Consider the following 24,095-nt stretch of genomic DNA (forward strand, 5'->3'; position numbering starts at 1 on the left):
GTCTTGCTCTGTTGCTAGGCTGGAGTGCAGTGGCGCAATCTCGGCTCACTACAAGTCTGCCTCCTGGGTTCAAGTGATTCTCCTGCCTCAGCCTCCCAAGTAGCTGGGACTACAGGTGCACGCCACCACACCTAGCTAATTTTTGTATTTTTAGTAGAGATGGGATTTCACCATGTTGGCCAGGATGGTCTCGATCTCTTGACTTTGTGATCTGCCCACCTTGTCCTTCCAAAGTGTTGGGATTACAGGCGTGAGCCACCACGCCCAGCCTAATATTCACATTGCTTATATGTCTGATGGCCTTTAAAATTAAGTGCAAAATAGGGTCTGCAGCATGACTTCCACATGTTCTTGGCAGAATCTTGGAATTACTCCTCTCCCCGCCTTTCATATAACCATTCTCCATCAAGTCCTCTGGGAGTTTCCTTCTGTCCACATCGATTGCCTGACCTGCCTATATGTCCTCCCTTTGTGCCTTAGCTCTCCTGCCCTGGTTTGCTCTACCTGTGGTGCTGTTAATGCTCTCCTTCATTTCGAAATCTGACCTATCCTTTCACAGTCAAATGCTGCTTTTGTGTGAAGGCATCCCAAGGAGTCACTGCAGCCAGAGTCTCTCTCTCTCTCTTTGGAAATTTAATTTCATTCTTTCCAACACCTTTTATTATTATTTAAAAAATATCTCACACTTTCCACATTGTGTTTTATTATCTGTGCGTGTTTTCTGTCCTTCCATATTTTGAAATCCTTGAGGGTGGGGCCGGTGTCTTGTGTATTGTTTCGTCCCACTCAGGACTCAGCACACTGCTTGTGTGTAGCAGGCATTCAACACATACTTGGATGATTGTAAGAGAGATTCTAGGTGATTGATAACGTTTGCCACAAACTACTGGGAAAATTAAACTCTTTAAGCTCTTCCTGGCTAAATAAATATGTAATTAACTTTTGGCATGACAATTTGAGGAAGACACTGAAGTTATTAAAGGTTACTGCTACATGTACTCGCAGGGGCAGTGGAGACCTTGTTTTAGTGTTGGCTGCCGCAGTGTCACCATTTGATTTCCAGGGCATTACGGTGGCTTTCTCCAATGTCCAGTGTCAATGGGGAGTGGTAGCTTGATCAGATGTTCCTCTAATATGGTTCCGGTTTTGCTTGTTTCGTGAACCTGGCTTCCCAAATGTCCTGCAACTCTGTGACCCATTTAATGAGCCACTCACGATCCCCTAATGATTCCTTTTCTGCCTACATCAGCCAGAGCTTGTTCAGTTGCTTTCAACCAAGAACCCTGACAGGTTGAATTAATTTAAACTTTGAACATCAAATGATGCTCTCTAGTAGGTGTTAATGATTGTTGCTAACGATAAACATCTTTCTTATATGCAACCATAACATAGGGAAGGTCCTTTTACTTTGAGGAAAAGAACTAGTGCTTTTGGAATTTTATGTCTATTTCTGTGAATGCTGGGTGGATACATTCTGAAATTTTGCTATGTCAATAACATTTTAATGAAATATATTTTTGCTTTTGTACATTTGTGCCACTAGGTAGTTAGAGCAAGAAGATGGTGTTTCCGTCCTTCAAACGGTCCCTTGCAACCATGTCATTTCTACTTTCCTCACTGTTGGCTCTCTTAACTGTGTCCACTCCTTCATGGTGTCAGATCAGTGAAGCATCTCCAAAAGGTAGTAATGGGATGCCATTTCCTTGGAATAAAATACGACTTCCTGAGTATGTCATCCCAGTTCATTATGATCTCCTGATCCATGCAAACCTTACCACGCTGACCTTCTGGGGAACCACGGAAGTAGAAATAACAGCCAGTCAGCCCACCAGCACCATCATCCTGCATAGTCACCACCTGCAGATATCTAGGGCCACCCTCAGGAAAGGAGCTGGAGAGAGGCTATCGGAAGAACCGCTTCAGATCCTGGAACACCCTCCTCAGGAGCAAATCGCGCTGCTGGCTCCTGAGCCCCTCCTTGTCGGGCTGCTGTACACAGTTGTCATTCACTATGCTGGCAATCTTTCAGAGACTTTCCACGGATTTTACAAAAGCACTTACAGAACCAAGGAAGGGGAACTGAGGTATTTTTTTTTTCTCTTTTTCTTTTAAACTGCAAGTGCTGCCCATGCTAAATTCATTATTTCAGATTGATTGTCTTTTAAAATTACCTTTGTTGTTGAACTTTTTCTTCAGTTTTGCTTTTGCATCTTCTTTATAGTGTTAAAAATGGCTTTTTCCCTTGCTTTTTGAATCTCATTTTAAAATTCTATTTTAACCAATTTTCTTTCCCCCAGCTCTATCAGAGCAAATATCTATTTGTTTATTTAGTCTGATTTCTGAGACATAATAAACATGTTTAATTTTCCTGACCTATGCATTAGTTTCCTAGGGCTGTTGTAACAAAGTACCACAGTCTGGGTGGCTGTAAACAACAAAATGTATTCTCTCTCAGGTCTGCAGGCTAGAAGTCTGAAATCAAGGTGTCAGCAGGCCCGTGCTCCCTCCAGACTCTGGTAGAATCCTTCCTTGTGTCTTCCTAGCATCTAGTGGTGGCCGTGGATCCCTGGCACTCCATGCCTAGTACCTGCATCGTTCTAGTCTCTCCCTCTGTTAGTGGCATGGCCATTCCGTTTCCCTATGTCCCAGTCTCCATCGTCTTATAAGGAAACCGGTCATACCGGAGTAGGACCCAGCCTGGTGGCCTCTTCTTCACCCCATGATACCTGTAAAGACCCTATGTCTAAATAAGGTCTTATGCACAGATACTGCAGGTTAGGACTTCAGCATATCCTATTAGCATCCTATTAGAGGAAATACTTCTAGCTCAGTTAAAACTTTTTTAGAGCTCTCTACTCACCTTGCTTTGGTTCTGTTTTTAAGGAGGAGACTTATTTGAGAGAGATTTTATGCTAAGTTTTAAAATGGAATTTTATTTGTTAGTAGATTATACTAATTTATTTTTCAAATTCCATCTTATTCTATCAAGGTAAAAAAGTAAAATTTGTTTCACTCATAGCCTGAACTAACTACTACTTCTATTTCAGTGGAATATTCTCCCAGACTTCTTTCTGGATATGCATATATGTTATTTTATATAAATGGAATTCTTATATTTTCTCTTTTATAAGGAAATTTTTAAACTTAGTATGTTGGGAAGATGTTTTATATAAATGACTATTACTAGGTATCATTTTAATGATTTTATTAAAATACATAGTTGTACGTTAATATCTTTAATCCCTTGGGAATGGAAATGAAATTATTTCCAGTTTTTCAGTATCAACAACACTTCGATGAACATCTTTGTAAGTTATTTCTTTAGAATAATTGCCTAGAAGTAAAATTGGTGAGCCAAAGAACCTATAAATTTTTTATAAACCTTGTCATTTTTTCTTGCCTCTCACCAATACTGTATATTGGCAGTCTTTTTAGAGCAAAAAAGGCCCCCAAATGATATCTTTTTTTAATTTACATAACTTTGATTAAGGAAGTTGAGCAGCTTTTGATATGTTTGTTAATGATTTGCAGGTTCTTTTATGAATTGCCTGTTTATGATCTTTGACTTTGCCCAAGATTCCCTTGGTTGTTGGCGATTCCTTTTTATTTCATTTCCTTGGTTGTTGGGGATTCTTTTTTAGTTTATTTTATTTTACTTTATTTTATTTTTTGAGGTGGAGTCTTGCTCTGTCACCCAGGCTGGAGTGCAATGGCGTGAACTTGGCTCACTGCAACCTCCGCCTCCCGGGTTCAAGCGATTCTCCTGCCTCAGCCTCCTGAGTAGCTGGGATTACAGATGCGCACTACCATGCCTGGCTAATTTTTGTATTTTTAATAGAGATGGGAGTTCACTATGTTGGCCAGGGTGGTCTCGAACTCCTGTCCTCGTGATCCGCCCACCTTGGCCTCTCAAAGTGCCGAGATTACAGGTATGAGCCACCATTGGGTATTCTTTTACACACTTTTAGGATCTCACTATCTGTTAAGGCTATTAAGTCTTCGTCACATACTTCTTAAATGAATTTTCCCAGTTTTTTACTTTTTTAAAAAACTTTTTTTTGGAGACAGGGTCTGGTTCTGTTGCCCAGGCTGGAGTGCAACGACGCAATCTCAGGTCACTGAAACTTCTGCCTCATGGGCTCTAACCATCCTCTCACCTCTGCCTCCCAAGTAGCTGGGACTACAGGCTGCACCACCATGCCTGGCTAATTTTTATAGTTTTGGTAGAGATGGGGTTTTACTGTGTTGCCCAGGTTGGTCTCACACTCCTGGGCTCAAGCAATCCTCCCACCTCAGCCTCCCAAAAATGTGTTAGGACTACAGGCGTGAGCCACTATGACCATGCCCAGTCTAACTTGTCTTTTAACTTAGTTTATGATAGCTTTTGTGATGTAAAATATTTTTTAGTAGTAAAATCCATCAATCTTATAGTAACTTTAGGAATTATAAAGCCAACACCTGTTTTAGAGTTCCTGGTGCTTCATGCTCAATTTTTATTTCACTTGCCTTAATTTTAGGATACTTGCATCAACACAATTTGAACCCACTGCAGCTAGAATGGCCTTTCCCTGCTTTGATGAACCTGCCTTCAAAGCAAGTTTCTCAATCAAAATTAGAAGAGAGCCAAGGCACCTAGCCATCTCCAATATGCCACTGGTGAGTCTGCACTCCTGTGTATTTTCTACCGGAAAATCTACTGATTCTCTGTGACTTGCATTACCCCAGTGACAGTCCACATTGGGTCACCTGTTTTGTTTTATTGCCTGGCAGATCGTTACTAACTTTTCATTTACAACCTGTGCTTTTGTTTCAAGCCACAGTTATATGTAATCAAAGTAAAAATTGCCCCTAAAAATGCAAGATTTCAGTAACAGTGCCATTCCAGGTTATACATGCTGATAGGAGGGAAGTGGTATAAGAAATTCAGGTCAGGTTTAAATAGTAGTGCCCTTCAAAAAGCACTTTCACCCTCATTTGCTCATATGATCTTTTAAAATGATTTTAAAGGTAATGCTTTGTCAGTTGGGCCATATTTTTAGCATATAGTTATTTTCTATAATGTACATATACTATATAGTAATATTCACTATATAATTTGTAACTGAGTGTACAAAATTGGGCGGACAGAAAAAGAGAATAAAACAAATCTTTTCCGAATGTTATGGTGCTGAAGGTAAGTCATGATAGATAGCTTAGCTTCCCAAGAGAAACCATTGTTCTCCAATCTTAATGCAGATGTGGACAGCATTCCCTCTGATTTTTAAAAGTGGCTAGAAGATAACCATGCCAAATGAATAAAACTGTTCAGTAAGTGCCATTATCCTTTGATTCTGGTAGTTTAGAAAAGCATCAGCTGGGCCGTCATTCTGCAGCTGGTATATAACACCTCCTGGAAGCACATCCTTTGTTCAGAGAAACTCACTGGGGATGAGACTCAGGGTAGAGTAGACTTTGCCTAGAGTTGAGGGATGAACAACTTTGTCCCTGTGCTGACTGGGGAAGCAGTATCGTAGCATGGAGAGATACCAAGAGCCACAGACCGACCTCTAGTATGGTGCTTCTCAACCTTAAAACTCTATACCTACCTGCCTTCATACCATAAGGATGCCTTCCTCAAACAAGATTCGGATCTCCCACCCCCCGCCAGAGGGCTATCCTCTGTGCAAACCACTCTTCTGCAAATTTTCCTACCAGCCAAGAACTTTTGTCCCCACTCCCACTCTTGTATATGAAAAGACAAGAAACAATTATGCTATTTTCCTAATATAAATTTAAGATACAGGATGTGCTTTTTCAGAATATAGTCCTCTCCCCCAGTATTGTGGCATGACTCCCTGGGACAGAAGTGAGTTCTTTAATTGGTGAACCAAAATTCTAGGAGAATAAAGGATCAGGGATGGGAAGGAGACAGGAGAGAGACTGAAGGACCAAACAGGATTAGTGGAGAAATTTGTAGGCTTTCAGAAGAAAGATCTGGAGCTTTGGAAGCTCCAGGAAGATGCTACAGTCTAAATCCATGGATATCCAGGATCCACTTATTGAAGATAGGAAAACTTCTTTTTTTTTGAGGATAGGAAAACCTCTAATGCAATGTTGTCCCTTTGGACAGAAACGTCTCTCACTAACAGAAATCTAATATGAGTAGCCTGACCTCAGGCTGCAGATATTGAGCTCAGGGGAAAACAATGGGGTCTCAAAAGATCTTTTTGGAGACCAGAAAAACAAAATATATACCATTGGGACATTGCAGCTTTTGGGCATGGGGCAGAAATTAATCACGTTTAAATTTAAATTAATTTAATCAGGTTATTTTCCTACTAATTAACACAACTCGAGAATGGAAATTTTTGGCCAGGTGTGGTGGCTCATGACTGTAATCCAGCACTTTGGGAGGCTAAGGCAGGTGGATCACCTGAGGTCAGCCTGGCCAGCATGGTAAAACCCTGTCTCTACTAAAAATACAAAATTAGTTGGGCTTGGTGGCACATGTCTGTAATCTTAGCTACTCAGGAAGCTGAGGCAGGAGAGTTGCTTGAACTCGGGAGGTGGAGGTTGCAGTGAACCGAGATAACACCATTGCACTCCAGCCTGGGTGATAGAGTGAGACCCCATCTCAAAAAATAAAAATAAAAAAAAAAGGAAATTTTTGTTGTGGGTAGGCACAAGCAGAATGCATTTAAAAAGAAAAGATGATTTGGGATCCTTTATGAGTAATCCTAGGCTGGCTAACAGAGTTGGTTTGAATGATCAAATGGTGACCAGAAGTTGGTGGCTGATGGGTGTTAAGAAGGATGAGGGCCAGGTGAGGTGGCTTATGGTTGTAAAGGATTACAACCATACATTACAACACTTTGGGAGGCAGAAGAAGAGGATTTCTTGAGGTCAGGAGTCCAAGACCAGCTGGGGCAACATAGCAAGACCCTATCTCTCAAAACAAACAAACAAAAAAGATGAGGGCAGAGCAATAGAGGTGAGTATAGGATTACAGGAAAAATGCCTGTGACTGTGGTTTCACCTGGCTAATTCTGGCTGGTTCTTTTTCCAAGGTCTCATCTCCGTGCTTTTTATTGCTGAGGTGTTAGACTTTCTTCTTTAGGGGCAAACCTCTAAGACTGTACCTCCATCAACCATACCCCACCTTTACTCTCTGATTGCACTTAAAAAGGTGATTCCAATGAAGCAAATCTAAGTTTGGAAGAAGCTTTGCAAGAGCATGCCCAGGAATAGGTTACTTTCAATTATACAGAAGAACAGAAGCTCTTTTAGGTACTACAGGGTTATATATTTTCCCCGTTGCGTATATGCTCAACAGCTCGACATTGCATTGCCAGATAATTCTCAAACCTGTATTTAAGGACAAATAGATCAGCCATATCTTCGCAAAACTCACAATCTCGGTTTTGCTTCGTCTCATCTGGGTTATCAATCCACATATGCCAAATATTAGTCTGTTTGCAACCATCTGAATTATTAAAAGAAACTGAATATTGATAGTTGCACAACTTTATGATTACATTAAGAGCCACTGAATTGTAAACTTCAAAATGGTAAGTTTTGTGGTATATGAATTATATCTCAATAAAAAAGAAATTGAGTAGAACTGTTGGACCTTAATATCTAAATTATAATTAGATATCAGAAAGACAACTTTTAAAGTAATTATAGAAGCGTCATTAGACAGGGTCTGCCTCTGTCACCCAGGCAGGAGTACAGTGGCTCAATCTTGGCTCACTGCAACCTCCACATCCCAGGCTTAAGGCATCCTCCCAGCTCAGCCTCCCCAGTAGCTGTGACTACAGGCACGCACCACCAGCAGGGCTAATTTTTGTATTTTTTTTTTGTAGAGATAAGGTTTCATCATGTTGCTCAGGCTGGTGGCAAACTCCTGAGCTCAAGCAATCTGCCTACCTCGGACTCCCCAAGTGCTGGGATTGATATACTTTTAATATTATGTCTGATAATTAGGAAATTTCTCAAGTTCAGTGTATTACATAATTGGATTACTTGATAATTTGAATTATTCTGATTTTAGGTGAAATCTGTGACTGTTGCTGAAGGACTCATAGAAGACCATTTTGATGTCACTGTGAAGATGAGCACCTATCTGGTGGCCTTCATTATTTCAGATTTTGAGTCTGTCAGCAAGATAACCAAGAGTGGAGTCAAGGTGAGTCTGTGATTGTCACATATGGTGACCAACTTGTTCTGGTTTGCCTGGAACTGGTTTTTTGTTTTTTGTTTTTTTTTTGAGACAGAGTCTCACTCTGTGGCCCAGGCTGGAGTGCAGTGGCTGGATCTCAGCTCACTGCAAGCTCTGCCTCCTGGGTTTACGCCATTCTCCTGCCTCAGCCTCCCGAGTAGCTGGGAATACAGGCGCCCGCCACCACGCCCAGCTAGTTTTTTGTTTTTTAGTAGAGACGGGGTTTCACCATGTTAGCCAGGATGGTCTTGATCTCCTGACCTCGTGATCCGCCCGTCTCGGCCTCCCAAAGTGCTGGGATTACAGGCTTGAGCCACCGCGCCCGGCCTGGAACTGGTTTTAAAACTGGAAGTCTGGCTGAGCACAGTGGTTTGTGCCTGTAAACCCAACATAAACCCAACAATTTGGGAGGCTGACATGGAAGAATCACTTGAGGCCAGAGGTTTGAGACCAGCCCGGACAACACAGTGAGAACCTGTCTCTGTAAAAAATAGAATAATTGGCCAGGTATGGTTCCTTGTGCCTGCTACTAGTCTTAGCTACTAGGGAGGCTGAGGTGGGAGGATCCCTTGAGCCCAGGAGTTTGAGGCTTCAATGAGGTATGATTGTGCACTCCAGCCTGGGCAACAGAGCAAAACCATGTCTCTAAACAAACAAACAAAGACAAAACCAAATAACAAAATCCTGGAAGTCCTGCATCCTGGGAACCGCCTCAATCTCAGGCAAACCGGGATGTTTGGCTAGCCTGTTGTCATGGATGCTCGTTTGTATAGTGAGGTTCTAATAACAACAACATGGAGAGAGTGTGGCCTGGCCTGAGTCATGATCCTGGCTTTACCGCAGTCACTTCACTGACTCTCTGACCTTGGCCCTATTCTCTCTGGAACTTAGTATTTACTTCTTTGGAAGGTATAACTTGGATTAGATCCTGCAATGGCCTATAAGGTTGTTTCTGGTTATGGCTTTCTGCAGTTTGGAAGTAAATGTTACTATCTGGCAGGGGATTTCTGGCTATAGTAAGGAAGATAGAGCAACCTGCTTGGAATGGCCAGAGGTTTTGGGCCAGGTAACACTGGAATGCTGGAGAGAAAAATCTTGTTTCAAGGCACACTTGTTCCTCATTTGGGTACCATTGCATAGTGGTCAACCAATACAACTATGTGCCATAGGTCGGAATGCAAGCTGGTTTTTCTGAGGGGAGGAAGGGATGCTTTGTTTGAAGATACCTTATGTATTTGTGCTGGTTTTTACTGAGGTCTGAGTAGATGGGGATTCCCTGCTGAATTGCTTTGGGTTCCTCTAGTGCTGAGATTTCTTATTCTTGTGGAGGTATCTTTACTTACCTGGGGATTTGAAGGTGACGCTTGAGACTCGGACGAAGGGAACATTCTTAATTCAGCAGTGAAACTAATCAGCAAAAACACCTGCCCCTTGTTTTGCCACTTATCTGAATCTCTTAGAAATGATTATTTTAATAATGTCTAATCTATACTAATATTTTTCTTTCATTTCTGTAAACACATTAAGCATACATATTATATATCTGTGTCTGGTAATTGTTTTATCTGAAATCTTTGTGTATTTGATTTTGTGGTTTGTTTTTTCTGCTGGCTCTTGCTTATGGTATCTTGTTTCCTTGCTTGTATTATGAATTATGTTTGTGAGCTTATGTTACCTGAGTCTAAAGTGGATTATTCCAGAGAGAAATTGTGTTTGCTCTTGCAGAGTGTCTGGAAGTACTTACTGGTCCAGGGATCACTTTACTTGTAGTTTCCTTGACAAAGGGTAGTTATTTCTAGTTTACCTTTACATTAAAGGCCTGGCCTTTGGGTACTAGCTTTACGTAGGGGTTGTATGTCCTGTTAGACTTTCTACTTTGGGCAGGCCCTGGACTTGGTCTTTTAACTCCTGAGTCCTTCAATGCCATAAGAACCAAAGCTCAAGTCCAGCTGTGTTGGGCTACTGCCATCAGGGCTAAAGCTGTCTGCAGTGCTCTCCTGACATTAGAGGGTCCAGCTGTCATTTTACTTTTGCCTCTAAATCTTGCTTTCTCATTTGCCATCTTATAAACACATTTAAGAAGACTTTATATGTGTTATCCAGCATTTGTTGTTGTTTTCAGAAGGGGGATTAATCAGGAACAGTCAGTATTAATGCAAGAAATGGAATTCTCAATTATTTTCCTTAATATTGGCAACCATATCCCACAATATGACAATATAATGTCAGTCTTCTACACAATGTGGAGAGAAGCCACTTAAGATATTTGAATTCCTTTCTTGTGCCTTCCACTTTAGGTTTCTGTATATGCTGTGCCAGACAAGATAAATCAAGCAGATTATGCACTGGATGCTGCGGTGACTCTTCTAGATTTTTATGAGGATTATTTCAACATACCGTATCCCCTACCCAAACAAGGTAGAGATTTTGTACAGATACTACACATGACGTCATGACGTTTGATGAACACAGTCATAGATTTGTCATTTTAATTGGCGTATCCCTGTGGTTACCTCAGCAGCCCCTCAAGCCACAAAAACCCCAGCAAGTGACAAACCTGCAGTTGATCTTTCTGAGCATCTTCTCACCCTTGATGTGTACAGTAACTTCTAGTGATACTGAAGAAGGCAGATCTTCATAGAGTTCCTGAGGCACATGGCATGGGGACTCTTTTGCCTTCTGATTTTATTAGTGGGCAGACAGCACAGGGAAGAGGCTACATTTTTCCTTACTGGCATCTGCTTGGCAGGAACACAGAGGATGCTCAACAAACTGTTTTGAATGAATAAATGTATATAGTGTAAGACAATCTGCATTTACTTTCTTCCATGAGCCCTTAAAACTATTGTATGTTTGATTTTTTAGGTATATGTGGGTCTTGGGCGTTCAAAATAGAGTGGATTATTTTAATTGTTAAGTTTTTCAATTTCCAATCTCCTCATCAGAAGGTTAGAAATGGAGTCAAGAGGCCTGAAGAGGCCGGGCACGGTGGCTCATGTCTTGTAATCTCAGCACTTTGGCTCATGTCTTGTAATGTCAGCACCTGGGGAGGCCTGGCAGGTGGATTACTTGAGCCCAGGAGTTTGAGACCAGCCTGGGCAACATGGTAAAACCCTGTTTCCACAAGAAATATAAAAATATTAGCTGAGTGTGGAGGTGCACTCCTGTAGTCTCAGCTACTTGGGAGGCTGAGTGGGAGGATCACCTGAGCTTGGGAGGTTGAGGCTCCAGTGAGGTGTAATTATGTCACCGCAAATGCACTCCAGTATGCGTGATAGAGTGACAGCCCGACACCAAAAAAAAAAAAAAAAAAAAAAAAAAAAGGCCTGGGATGCAAGTCTGACTTTGCCACATTTATAGCAAAGTGACGCTGAGTCACTAAGCTGCTTTTTCTCCATCGTGAAAGATTCTTCAGTCTAGAGCTCCATGATTATGCATGGTTAACTGGTTCAAATACCTATCCGTTCTGAAGATTAGTGTGTTTGGGGGAATGTGTAGCTTTGAGACTGGTAATGTATTCTATTACTTCCTTCCCAAGATCTTGCTGCTATTCCTGACTTTCAATCTGGTGCTATGGAAAACTGGGGACTAACAACATACAGAGAATCTGCTCTATTGTTTGATGCGGAAAAGTCTTCTGCATCAAGTAAGCTTGGCATCACAATGATTGTGGCCCATGAACTGGCCCACCAGGTATAAGCTCGCTCACACTTTTAAAAAAGTATGAACTACGATTATATTGCTTTTATGGGACATATAAGGCTATTTATATATTATAATTTTTACTCTGTCTTTTTTTTCATAAGAAAAACTGTTTCTCCAAAGCATTAGTTTTTATGTCTTATAATACATGTTGAAAGTTTTTTTATTTTTACCTTGATTAAATATTGGTCCTGTAAATATACGTTAACATTCATAAACTTATATTAGACATCTAAAATATACTTCTTTCTGAATGTCTTTGTTTATGGCTGCCAGTCTAGATAATAGGTATCCAGTCTCCATGGAAATGTGTGAATAAACTGAGACATGTTGTGTTTTTAGTGGTTTGGGAACCTGGTCACTATGGAATGGTGGAATGATCTTTGGCTAAATGAGGGATTTGCCAAATTTATGGAATTTGTGTCTGTCAGTGTGACCCATCCTGAACTGAAAGTTGTAAGTAATTATTTATCCTTTACATTTTAGGTTAATTTTGTTGTTTTGTTCAATATTGCTGGAAAATATTTACTAATCTTTGATTATAGAACTTACAAAAAGATTTCATTGATAACTTCCTTGACAGTTTAGATATGAATCGTGTTGCAGAAATGCTAGTGAACTTTCAAGATATATCACAAAGACTTATTTACAAACTCAGTTGTGAATCTATGATTGTTTGTGAATTGTCCAATTTTATCTTTCTTAATATCAAAGAAATAGAAATAATGGCAACCTAAATGTTCCATTTCATTTTCCCAACCTTCAGGTTGCTCATTGCAGAATTATTAGGTATAGATTGCTGATACCTCAATAGGACCCTACTTGCCAGATCAAATGAGTTATACTTAAGGTAACTGCAAATTTGATTATATAACAACCTAGGCTTCTGGGTCACAAATTTATTGCTTTGGAACTGCTGTAGGGTTTAATTTTTAAATCACCATGTTTAACTTAAGAAAATCACATATAGCAAAATTAAACTTACGTAAAATATTTTTATCCTACTCCAATGATGCTATTATTTGTAAATATTTATTCCTATTTTCATCTGCCACATACATTATTTAAAATATACATTTGTGAATATTTATTACTGCCTATTTTGATCTGCCTGTGTACATAATTAGAAAGTATATATCAATATTACATTATAATGGATCATAAATATTTTCTTATGTTTCTACATTATCTATAGTAATAAAAATGATTATGGATACGTATTATCCTATTGAGCTAATGTGCTCTAATAAAGCTGGTTAAGGTTCTCCATTTCTTTTTGTTACATGTTTTTAAAGGTAAATATCTTTGCTCTAAAACAGTACAGACAATGATTGGAAATGTTGAAATTACTATGCAGTTTAGTTTCTTGTTTTGTTGCTGTTTGGCTATAGGCATAATCGTTTCGTTTTTAGATTATGATTAGATTAGATTAGAAAAATATGAATTTTTCTTTATTCTAAAGTATTTAAGATGAACAAAATCTATAATGTTTACCTAAAATCATTGTTTCTTGGGTGGTTTTTAGACTATATTAATTCTATTTTGTTTCATAAATATTAGGAAATATGGAATAAGTTGCCCCCAAAATGTGAAGTATGGACTTCTTGCCTCAGATAAAACGTCCCACCTTTGACATTTTTTATCTAAATGTAAATCATAGGTGATGTTTTCTTTTTTCTGTCTCAATAGGAAGATTATTTCTTTGGCAAATGTTTTGATGCAATGGAGGTAGATGCTTTAAATTCCTCACACCCTGTGTCTACACCTGTGGAGAATCCTGCTCAGATCCGGGAGATGTTTGATGATGTTTCTTATGATAAGGTACATGTAGATTGTGTAAAAGGATACAGTTTGGATACTAAAGTTATACATACTGGGGTGGAGAAGTTATAGGGAAGGTTGTGGGGTTAAACCCACATTGAATGCCTTCTCTCTTGACACGACTGGCTGGAGTTAACTCTTTTAGGCCTAACTTGCAGTTTGGCTCATAACCCTAAAGACTATTTTATGGGAAATTCTTCATATATTCTTTCTTGGGTTGAAAATTCATGGCTTACAGAAACTCTGCTTTTATTTATCATTCAACAAATAGGTATTGATTGAGCATCAACTTTGTACTAGACAAAAATTCCTGCCCTCCTGTAGCTTACTTTTCAAGGCCTTCAGCAATGGTTAATATTGTTGAGATGCAAATAATTGTCTTGCACAGTGTGTTTAGTAATAGAGTTGGGAATTGTTGCCAACAGTTTAATGATTGGGAGATTTTATGTAAAATCCAGATTTCTAGCTTCTCTTGGGGAAGAAAAAGGAGGATTTGTCCATGGTATTTCCTTTGCAGCATAAGCTGGAGCTAAGTTGTTGTTCTCTCTTTGTAAGATCAAGGCTCTGCTTTTCCACTTCCCCTACCATTCCCAACTGTTCTGTTGTCTTCTCACCGAGGCTGAGAATGTGTTGCCAGTTACCATTGTGCTTGGCTGTTGTTTTACTGGTAGCAAACAGAAAAGTCTTTCTGCTTGCATGTTTCCATTGAAAGTACAGGGGAAAAAGAATGTAAAAGAGCGTTCTTCTTATCCTTGGACTATTTCCTTTATTTATATGCCCTGTCATATGCCACTGGAGGCATTTGAGTTTGTGACTCGCCATCCGTGGTAATGGGAGTGGAGGGGAAAAGAGCCCTTTACCCAGGAATACAGGGTGTCTGGGAAGACTCTTGTTCCCTTTCTCCAGCTCCATCAGCCTTCCATGCTCAAGGCTGCCCGAGCTCCCTGGACATACCCACTTTTCCTTCCCTGGCGTCTACCTCTGCTTCCATCTCTAATGCTCCACCCCTTGTTGTACCGGCCTCTTCCTAGTCCTGCCCTGGAGTGGCAGTGGGAGAGCCAGGTAGTAGCTGAAGGTCCAATGTTTAATCTGTACCATTATCCACTCACATGTGAACAAAAGGAGTTGGCAGATGATGCCAATTTGCCCCATGAGGAGGTCTGGCTACTGATAGAAAATAAGGGCCCCAGTGGGCTCACAGCATAAACAATCACATTAGACAAATCCCCTGCCTAAACAGGTCCAGGTTTAACCTGCTTATGCTGTTTCACAAATTGCCAGACATTAACAATGTTACTGCAGTTACATTTTCAAAGAAATGTGTTTTATTGCAAAAGAATATGTGATTTCAGATGAGATCGCAACCAAACTATAGATAACAATTATTTCTATTATCTTTTCAGGGAGCTTGTATTCTGAATATGCTAAGGGAGTATCTTAGTGCTGATGCATTTAAAAGTGGTATTGTACAGTATCTCCAGAAGCATAGCTATAAAAATACAAAAAACGAGGACCTGTGGGATAGTATGGCAAGTGTGAGTATGTTTTTGAATATCTCTGCATTTGGGATTGACAGGCTTATCATCTTGTTTTGTTTCCCCAGAATCATCTTAATCCCTCTGAGGAGAATAATTGTTTTCTATAGAAATAAGAGTGATGTGTTTAGTTTTGGTTTTTAGATTTGCCCTACAGACGGTGTAAAAGGGATGGATGGCTTTTGCTCTAGAAGTCAACATACATCTTCATTCTCAGTAAGTTTCTGTATCTGTACATGTTCCCCCAAGCACATTCTTTTACTGCATATTCTTTGAAAGATAGCTCTGTGCCAAACTTTCTGAGGTCCTTGATTATATCACCCTCATTCCAGATAAGACTGCATTTAAACTATACAAGACTCATAATCTTTTTCAATTTTTCTTAAAATGTGTCTATACACGAGGGTTGCAGAGCTTTCCTTGGTAATGCTTCTCACTGATACTAATTTCTTCAGCTTCACTTTGTAAAGCAGTGAATTTATGACATTTCTATAGCAGATTATGGCTGCATTGTAGCAGTCAAAAGGATATGTCAGTCATTTCCAGAGCTCTGCATTTGTACAAAGACAATGGCACTGAGCATTCTTGAACACTTGCCATGAATCAGGCACTTGTTAAGCACTTATATGTATTATCTCCTTTACTCTTCGTAATAAACCTGTGAGTCGGGTACTATTACTATCCCTATTTTTAAAGTTGAGAACATGAAATACAAAGACATTTGATTGGTAAATTGCAGAGCAGATATCTGAATTTAGATCTAACTCATGTTTTTAACTGCTAAGCTATAAAATATTCATAACATCTAGTCACAAAACAGCCTGAGTCTCTGTTCATCTGGATTTGTGGGATGTTTTCAGAGGAAGCTGAGGGTGAGTCTGGAGATTCAACAGAATTTTATCTTTCTTTTTTCTTTTTATATTTTTTACTTTCTTGGCCTTTTTTGTTCCTAGAGATTGCTTTATTCAGTAGTTTCTAGATTTGTCCGGTGGCACATGTTATCTTTTTAGTGATACTCTTTTTTTTTTTTTTTTGAGACAGAGTCTCAGTCTGTCGCCCAGGCTGGAGTGCAGTGGTGTGATCTCAGCTCACTGTAGCCTCTGCCTCCCCGGTTCCAGCGATTCTCTTGCCTCAGCTTCCCAGGTAGCTGGGATTATAGGCATGTGCCACTATGCCTAGTTAATTTTTGTATTCTTAGTAGAGACTGGGTTTCGCCTTGTTCGCCAGACTGGTCATGGTCTCCTGACCTCTGGTGACCCACCAACCTCAGACTCCCAAAGTGCTAGGATTACAGGCATGAGCCACCACACCCAGTCTTTACTACTTTTTAAATAATTTCTTAAAAGCTTTTTTAGTATCAAAAAACAGCTCCTTTTGAGTTCCCACTATTTGTTGAGTGTGGGTCATCTCCGTATGCTCACTTTCGAAACACAGGCTCTTGACTGAACATTGTTTCCACCTTGCTTGTCTGAAACCAGCATAGTTATGTAGGTATTGAAAACCTGGCACTTTCTCTCCCTTCTCCTCCTTCATTCATTCACATGCCTGCTTTGTGCCCAGTGTTATTGCCAGCCCCAAAGTGTGCCCGGCAGAACTAGGTATGCTCCCTGTCCTTTAGACACGTATGTGTAGTGGAGGAAAATGGCACGCAAACAGTTGGTGCTTTAATGGAGGTGTGATGGCTGGGAACATCACACTGAGAAAGGGATCAGAAAACACTCCAAAGAGGGGAGGTTGGCAACTGGTAGTGACTGAGCACAAGCTGGTGTTCTGTCTTTTCTTAGAGCTGGGTTAAGTGGGTGATGTGTCTGCTTTTTTGTGTACACACCAGCATTGGCATCAGGAAGGGCTGGATGTGAAAACCATGATGAACACTTGGACACTGCAGAAGGGTTTTCCCCTGATAACCATCACAGTGAGGGGAAGGAATGTACACATGAAGCAAGAGCACTACATGAAGGGCTCTGAAGGCGCCCCGGACACTGGGTAATGCTCATAGAGTAAAATTTGTTTTGTTGTCTAGATAACATCTGCCTTGTAGGATGGAACCTTGTTTTTGAAATAATGCCCTTACCGCTATTGCTAAAATATTTCAACTGCATCTGTGTATCCTATGAAGTTGACTTATACTCCCTGCCCCCATCTTCCCAAAAGGATTAAGGAGGCTTTAAACCTTGGTTATTCTCAGTAAAGTTGATGATATAATTACTTTAACATTCTCATATTTTGTAATTTGATATGATGGTAATTTCTGGTTACTGACTTGAAATCAGCTCCAACCTAAGCAACTGCTACTAGATTACAGTAGCGCCTAGCATTTGGTTGGAGCTGAGGACAAAAAAATTTAGGTGATTTCTGAGAATTATGAGAGACTCAGTTGTCTTCTTCTGAGTTAGATTTGTTCATCAGCTTAATGCTATAGAAGAATATTATTAGAAACAAGATGCTGCAACTTGATTGACCCTGGATGGATACCATTAAAAAATTCTTTTATCTTGAAACAATTTCAGACGTATAGAGAAGTTACAAGAATAGCACAACAAATTCCTATATATCCTTTACCTAGATACATGTTAACTCTTTATTCCTTTACTTTCTTCTATATGTGTATATATATACACACACACACACACATATATATGTTTGTGTGGATATATGTGTGTGTGTGTGTGTGTGTGTGTATACACCTCCCTCCCCCATCTTCCCAAAAGGATTAAGGAGGCTTTAAATCTTGATTAATCGATATCCATCTATCTACATAGACACCTATATACATATCTCTGTATGTATATACTTGGCATGTGTTTTTCTGAACTGTTTGACAGTAAGTTGGTGACATGATTCCCCTTCAAACCTAAGTGCTTCAGCATAGTATTTTCTAAAAAACAAGAACACTTATGGCCAGTCACGGTAGCTCATGCTTGTAATCCCAGCACTTTGGGAAGCCGAGGCAGGAGGATCATGTGAGGTCAGGAGCTCGAGACCAGCCTGGCCAACATGGTGAAATGCCATCTCTACTAAAAATACAAAAATTAGTCAGGCATGGTGGTGGGTACCTGTAGGCCCAACTACTCAGGAGGATGAGGCAGGAGAATTGCTTGAACCCAGGAGGTGGAGGTTGCAGTGAGCCGAGATCCTACCACTGCACTCCAGCCTGGCAACAGAGCGAAACTCCATCTCCAAACAAACAAACAAACAGACAAACAAACAAAAACAAGAACATTCACTTATATAACCATAGCCACAGTACAATTATCCAAATTGGGAAATAAACTTGATACAATACTGTTATCTATAAATCCCATTCAACTTTTTTCAGTTGTCCTAAAAATATCTTTAGAGCAAAACAGAAAATAAATTCTGACTTAAGATTTAATACAGGATCACGTATTTTATTTAGTTGTTGCATCCTTTTGGTCTCCATGTTTTTCTGAAACAACTTTTTAGTCTTTTTTGGGCTTCTTGATATTGACATTTTTGAAGAGGACAGGTCAGTTATTTTATAGAATGTCGTTCAGTTTGGATTTTCTGCTGTTTCTCCATGATCAGATTCAGTTTATGTATCATTGACAGGAATCCCAAGGAGGTGATGTTGTGTGCTTGCTAATATACGATTCAGGAGGCACATGACTCCTGAAGTTAGGCCTCTGAGATGCAATCAGCCAATCACTGTAAAAAGGCTTTCAGGGTTCACTTGAGTCCAAATTCTTAGCTCTACTCAAGGAGTCCAAGAAAAAGAAATAGTGCCTGAGCTGACACTCCCTGCAAAGTTGGAAAACAGACTGGGGATGTTTTGAGAGCTTGGCTGTAGCTGTTTGGGTACTATCTTGTTCTAACTAACCAGTGCCTGGCACATGATAGGTGATTTAATAACTGCTTGTTGAATTGAATCAACAAATGAACAGTCCATCTCTCCTTTCTTTTAGGTACCTGTGGCATGTTCCATTGACGTTCATCACCAGCAAATCAGACATGGTCCATCGATTTTTGCTAAAAACAAAAACAGGTAATTTATTTTGGAAACAACCAGTTTAATTCAAAGAGGAATGTGAAAATGAGTAGGGTTAAAATGCTGTTTCTTTTGCTGTTTATCTCGGTTAAAGCAAAAGGGATCAGACTGAAAATACTTTCTGGTTTCAAAGAAGAATGGCCAGTATCTTGCCAGATAGAGATTATAGTTGAATTATATAATGCTAAAAAGGAGGGATTACCAGTGAACATTCCCTATTACTTTGTTAACATTACTGTTTTATATCATATGTATGGCCAGATACGTAGTTGCATTCTTTTCATAGATCTATAAATCTCACAAAATTGATGTCTAAAGCTAGTGTTAGCTTTTGTCTATTGAGTTGCTGTTTTCTGGTTTCTGAAAGAAATAAGTGATGATTTCAGATTGTTCAGTATTAAACTCTTCTCTAATTTCCTTGCCCAGTCTCTGATCAGAAAAACTTTCATCAGGCAAGGGAGCAAATGGAGCTTTGATTTATTTTATTTACTCTAGATGTGCTCATCCTCCCAGAAGAGGTGGAATGGATCAAATTTAATGTGGGCATGAATGGCTATTACATTGTGCATTACGAGGATGATGGATGGGACTCTTTGGCCTTTTAAAAAGAACACACACAGCAGTCAGCAGTAACGATCGGGCGAGTCTCATTAACAATGCATTTCAGCTTGTCAGGTAATACACGCTGCACAAAGTCTCGGTTTATTTCTGAAAGCAGCTGTTATTGTTCAAATTCTTGATTTCTAAAGACAAAAATGATTGATTGACAACAAGAAGTTGAAAGGTGTTTTCCTCCAAGTTCTTCTAACAACCCAAGATTGCTTTTAGCCTTATAATTAACCTCCTGTCTGTGACTACTAAGGCACTAGAAGGAAGGAATCTGTGTCTTAATCTTTCTCATTAACAGTTTAGATCATACTGAGGCAGAAGTGTAGATAACCAGGAGATCAACATCCTGGCGAAACTCCTTGCCTTGTCCCTGCGGTGGCGTGGTCCCTCAGCTTCCTCTGGCCCTGCTATACCGGATCATGTTTCTCCCATCACTGGGTCTTTAACAGCCTTGAAGGCTTTTTAGAAGACTAAGTGACACAGGCCCAAGTTGTTTGCATTACATTTCTTGGATTAAAGAAGGGATTTTTGTTTTCTTTCCTAAACCAGATACCTGAACTTTGCAGTATCTTTATGGAATATAGCTCATAAAATGTAGCCCAACCAAATGATCTCTGAGTGTGAGGACAGAATTAACACTACCCCCCGGCCTTTTTTTTAACCCCCATGACAACAGTTTTTAAGGAAATGCTCTCAAAGCCTAAAACTCAAAACTTCTTCAACATGTAGGCAGATCTCAAGTCCTAAGAGGAAGCATGCAGGTGGGAAGGATTCTCTCTGTTTCTCCTCATACCTATATCCTTCTGGCCTAAATTTTGAGTGCCTTCTGGTTCTTCTCACCACCGTACTGGGCCTCCTGAAGTGAGAAAAAGCAATGGGGGAGAAAGTCAAGGGTTGCTTACCTAGCTGTTTCTTTCTGCCTAAAAAATTCCCCTCTGTAGAATATTTCTGCTTGAGCTGTAGAGGGCTTTTTCTTTTTTCTTTTTTAAACTTACATAATATATACCCTACCACTGAGGTTTTTAACACTAACCCTCTGTAATGAAGGATTTCTAAGGATATGCAGTGTCTTTTGAAATGGAGAAGAAAATGTGTTTCCTCCAGGGACTCGTAGATTTGACCAGATGATAGTCTGACCAGGCTTCCTAAAGGGTCTTTGATGGAAATCCCTTGCTTACTCTAGAAGTTCAGCACACAATCCCGTGTTTCACAGGGACAGATGCTGATGTGATTCCATTCCGGCTTATTCACATGTTAGCCTTGGATGTTACTATGTTTGAGAAACTTCCTCCCTAGTGTAAACATGCCAGATGGTGTGTTACATGTGATAGAAAAGAGACTTATATAGTAGTTATCTATCTATTTATTTATTTTTTTGGAAATGGAGTCTCACTCTGTCGCCCAGGCTGGAGTGCAGTGGTACCATCTCAGCTCACCGCCTCTGCCTCCCAGGTTCAAGCAATTCTTCTGCCTCAGCTTCCCAAGTACCAAGTACCTGAGATTACAGGCACGTGCCACCATGCCTGACTGTTTTATGTATTTCTAGTAGAGACACGGTTTCACCATGTTGGCCAGGCTGGTCTTGAACTCCCAACCTCAGGTGATTCACCCGCCTTGGCCTCCTAAAGTGCTGGGATTATAGGCATGAGCCACCGTGCCTGGCCGTAGTTATCTATTTATAAGTAGTTATCCATTTATATCTGATTGCTTGTTTTGCTAGAAGACTAAAATATATTTTGAAGCAAAATGTTGACTTCCTGGATTTACTTTTAAACCACTAACCACAGTGTCTCTTGTTCAGCATTGGGAAGCTGTCCATTGAAAAGGCCTTGGATTTATCCCTGTACTTGAAACATGAAACTGAAATTATGCCCGTATTTCAAGGTTTGAATGAGCTGATTCCTATGTATAAGTTAATGGAGAAAAGAGATATGAATGAAGTGGAAACTCAATTCAAGGTAAAAGCCTGAAATAAAATAGTTATGTAATTACTATTTCTTTTGTGTTAAAAAGAAATCGTGTGTGTGTATGTTTGTGTGTATCTTTATATACATATTAAGGAAAAGCAAATAAATATTAATTCAGTATTTAGATGGATTAGCAAAAATTTTGGTTTTATTTGGCACTAAAAATAGAAATGGCATTCTCAGACTCTGCTTAATTTGCATGGATTTGTTTTTTCCTTCCTTTCACAAACCTTTTATTTCATTTTCCTTTCCTACTATGATGGCTGACATTCAGATTTTCTGGGACTCTTCATGGTACTTGAGGAAGAGGCACAAAATTGTTATTCTTGGCAAAATGTCATGAAGTCTTGTTGCATAATTTGCTCTCAAAATTTAGTCATATAAACTCTGAGTTTGTTTTAAAAGTGGCAATTCATCCTGACTTTAAGTAGATAGGATATCTTATAAAAGTTTGTTATGAAAATATGAAAGTCATTCATCATTATTTGTTGGTTTTGACCCTTTTATAATTAAATATAAACAGTGCTGCATGATTTATACAGTAAAAGTTAGATTATGCTTTAAAAATTAGCCCCCATCATCTGAGACCATAATGGATTATATTAACATGAAATGACCTGTGACAATACTAGTCCCTGTTCCTCTGTGCAATGCCCTCAGGCCTTCCTCATTAGGCTGCTAAGGGACCTCATTGATAAGCAGACGTGGACAGATGAAGGCTCGGTCTCAGAGCGAATGCTGCGGAGTCAGCTACTCCTCCTTGCCTGTGTGCGCAAGTATCAGCCGTGCGTACAGAGGGCAGAAGGCTATTTCAGGAAGTGGAAGGAATCCAATGGAAACTTGAGGTCAGTCCTTACTGAATAACCACTTTGTTGATGTGAAGGGTATCTTTTCTGTTTTCCATCATCGGTACTAAACATTAGGGAAAACAAAAAGTATAAGTGTCTCCCCTGCTGCCCTGTTTTGAAAAATAAATTACTTTTTAAGATTTATCTATGCATCTCTCAACTTTAAGAAATGCTAGGAGGGAACTTCTGTGCATAAAAGTCAAATATCTGGGGAGTTAGGATGGAATTGGAATAATTCCCATTTTTGTATAGGCAATGCAAAATTGTTTTAAACTGTGACAGCCATGCCATAGAGAAACACAGGCATTGTATTTTATAGAAGCTTCTTTGGGCTTCTAAAGTCCCTGATAGGGATGCATAGTAATTGCTGATGCTGTCTAAGCAAGGTAGGATTTTACCATATCTGGAAATCCCTATTCAGCTACATTTCAGTCCTTTTACATTTGGAGCTTAAACCCCACCCAGGAAACATTTATGCCAACAATCTACATGCTTCAGCTTAGAGAAATCCAAACAGTGGTCCTACTGCAGTCCTGACTTGTGATCATGGTGTACATTTTGAATATAGTTTGAATTTCTTTCTTTTGGCTTGAAAGGTGATCCCCTATGGAGTCACCCAGCATCATTAAAGTATTTAAATATGTAGGTATTTATAAAAATGGCATTTCACATTACATTTTTGAGAAGGCTACTTAAAACCTAATTTTAGATAGTTTTCTCTTGCCTTTTTTTTTTACAAAGTGTAACTGAAGGAAATCGGTAGCTTTTGTTTATATTTTCAGTTATGCTTCTCTGATCATGGGGACAGTTTAGCAGTTCATAATTGGTCACCATTATGCCTATAAACATACTTACTGCATCTCAGATTCTCATCGTGTGTTCCTTTCTATAGCCTGCCTATCGATGTGACCTTGGCAGTGTTTGCTGTGGGCGCCCAGAGCACAGAAGGCTGGGATTTTCTTTATAGTAAATATCAGTCTTCTTTGTCCAGTATTGAGAAAGAACAAATTGAATTTGCCCTCTGCACAACCCAAAATAAGGAAAAGCTTCAATGGTGAGTCAGTCATTCATTCATGTTCATGTGGCCAAGGGAAATTAGATTAAATTAGATCATTCTGGCATCTATTTTTGTTTTCTTGGCCAGGAATTGTCTATTCTGCTGGGAACATACTGCAAGTCAGCATACATCTAATGAGAAAGGCAAATAATTAGGGAGAACCAGGTGTCAGGAAAAATATTTAAAGGCATATACATTTGTGTATCTTTAAAAAGACAACATATTTAAAATATTTACTAGAGCTACTCTTCCTTAACTATTCTTTTGAGCAAATGAGAGGGTATATGAGAATACTATATAAATGTTAGTTTTTATTATATAGCTATAGTGGATTTATCAGGATTCTG

General features: G+C 39.5%; 1 protein-coding gene across 1 annotated transcript in view; it reads left to right on the forward strand.

Moving 5' to 3' along the window:
• ERAP1 (endoplasmic reticulum aminopeptidase 1) overlaps nucleotides 1-24,095 on the forward strand; it is a 39,441-nt gene that overhangs the window by 9,631 nt on the left and 5,715 nt on the right. Inside the window, 16 exon segments of the mRNA XM_011989424.1 lie at nucleotides 1,544-2,084; nucleotides 4,518-4,656; nucleotides 8,033-8,167; nucleotides 10,498-10,618; nucleotides 11,739-11,893; nucleotides 12,245-12,358; nucleotides 13,592-13,723; nucleotides 15,127-15,258; nucleotides 15,403-15,474; nucleotides 17,090-17,244; nucleotides 19,185-19,264; nucleotides 19,763-19,858; nucleotides 19,861-19,942; nucleotides 21,678-21,834; nucleotides 22,504-22,688; nucleotides 23,584-23,745. Of these exon segments, the coding sequence (XP_011844814.1) occupies nucleotides 1,561-2,084; nucleotides 4,518-4,656; nucleotides 8,033-8,167; nucleotides 10,498-10,618; nucleotides 11,739-11,893; nucleotides 12,245-12,358; nucleotides 13,592-13,723; nucleotides 15,127-15,258; nucleotides 15,403-15,474; nucleotides 17,090-17,244; nucleotides 19,185-19,264; nucleotides 19,763-19,858; nucleotides 19,861-19,942; nucleotides 21,678-21,834; nucleotides 22,504-22,688; nucleotides 23,584-23,745 (2,441 nt within the window). The 5' untranslated portion in view covers nucleotides 1,544-1,560.

Source organism: Mandrillus leucophaeus, unplaced genomic scaffold (genome assembly GCF_000951045.1).
Source record: "Mandrillus leucophaeus isolate KB7577 unplaced genomic scaffold, Mleu.le_1.0 Scaffold353, whole genome shotgun sequence".
NCBI classification, from domain to species: Eukaryota; Metazoa; Chordata; class Mammalia; order Primates; family Cercopithecidae; genus Mandrillus; species Mandrillus leucophaeus.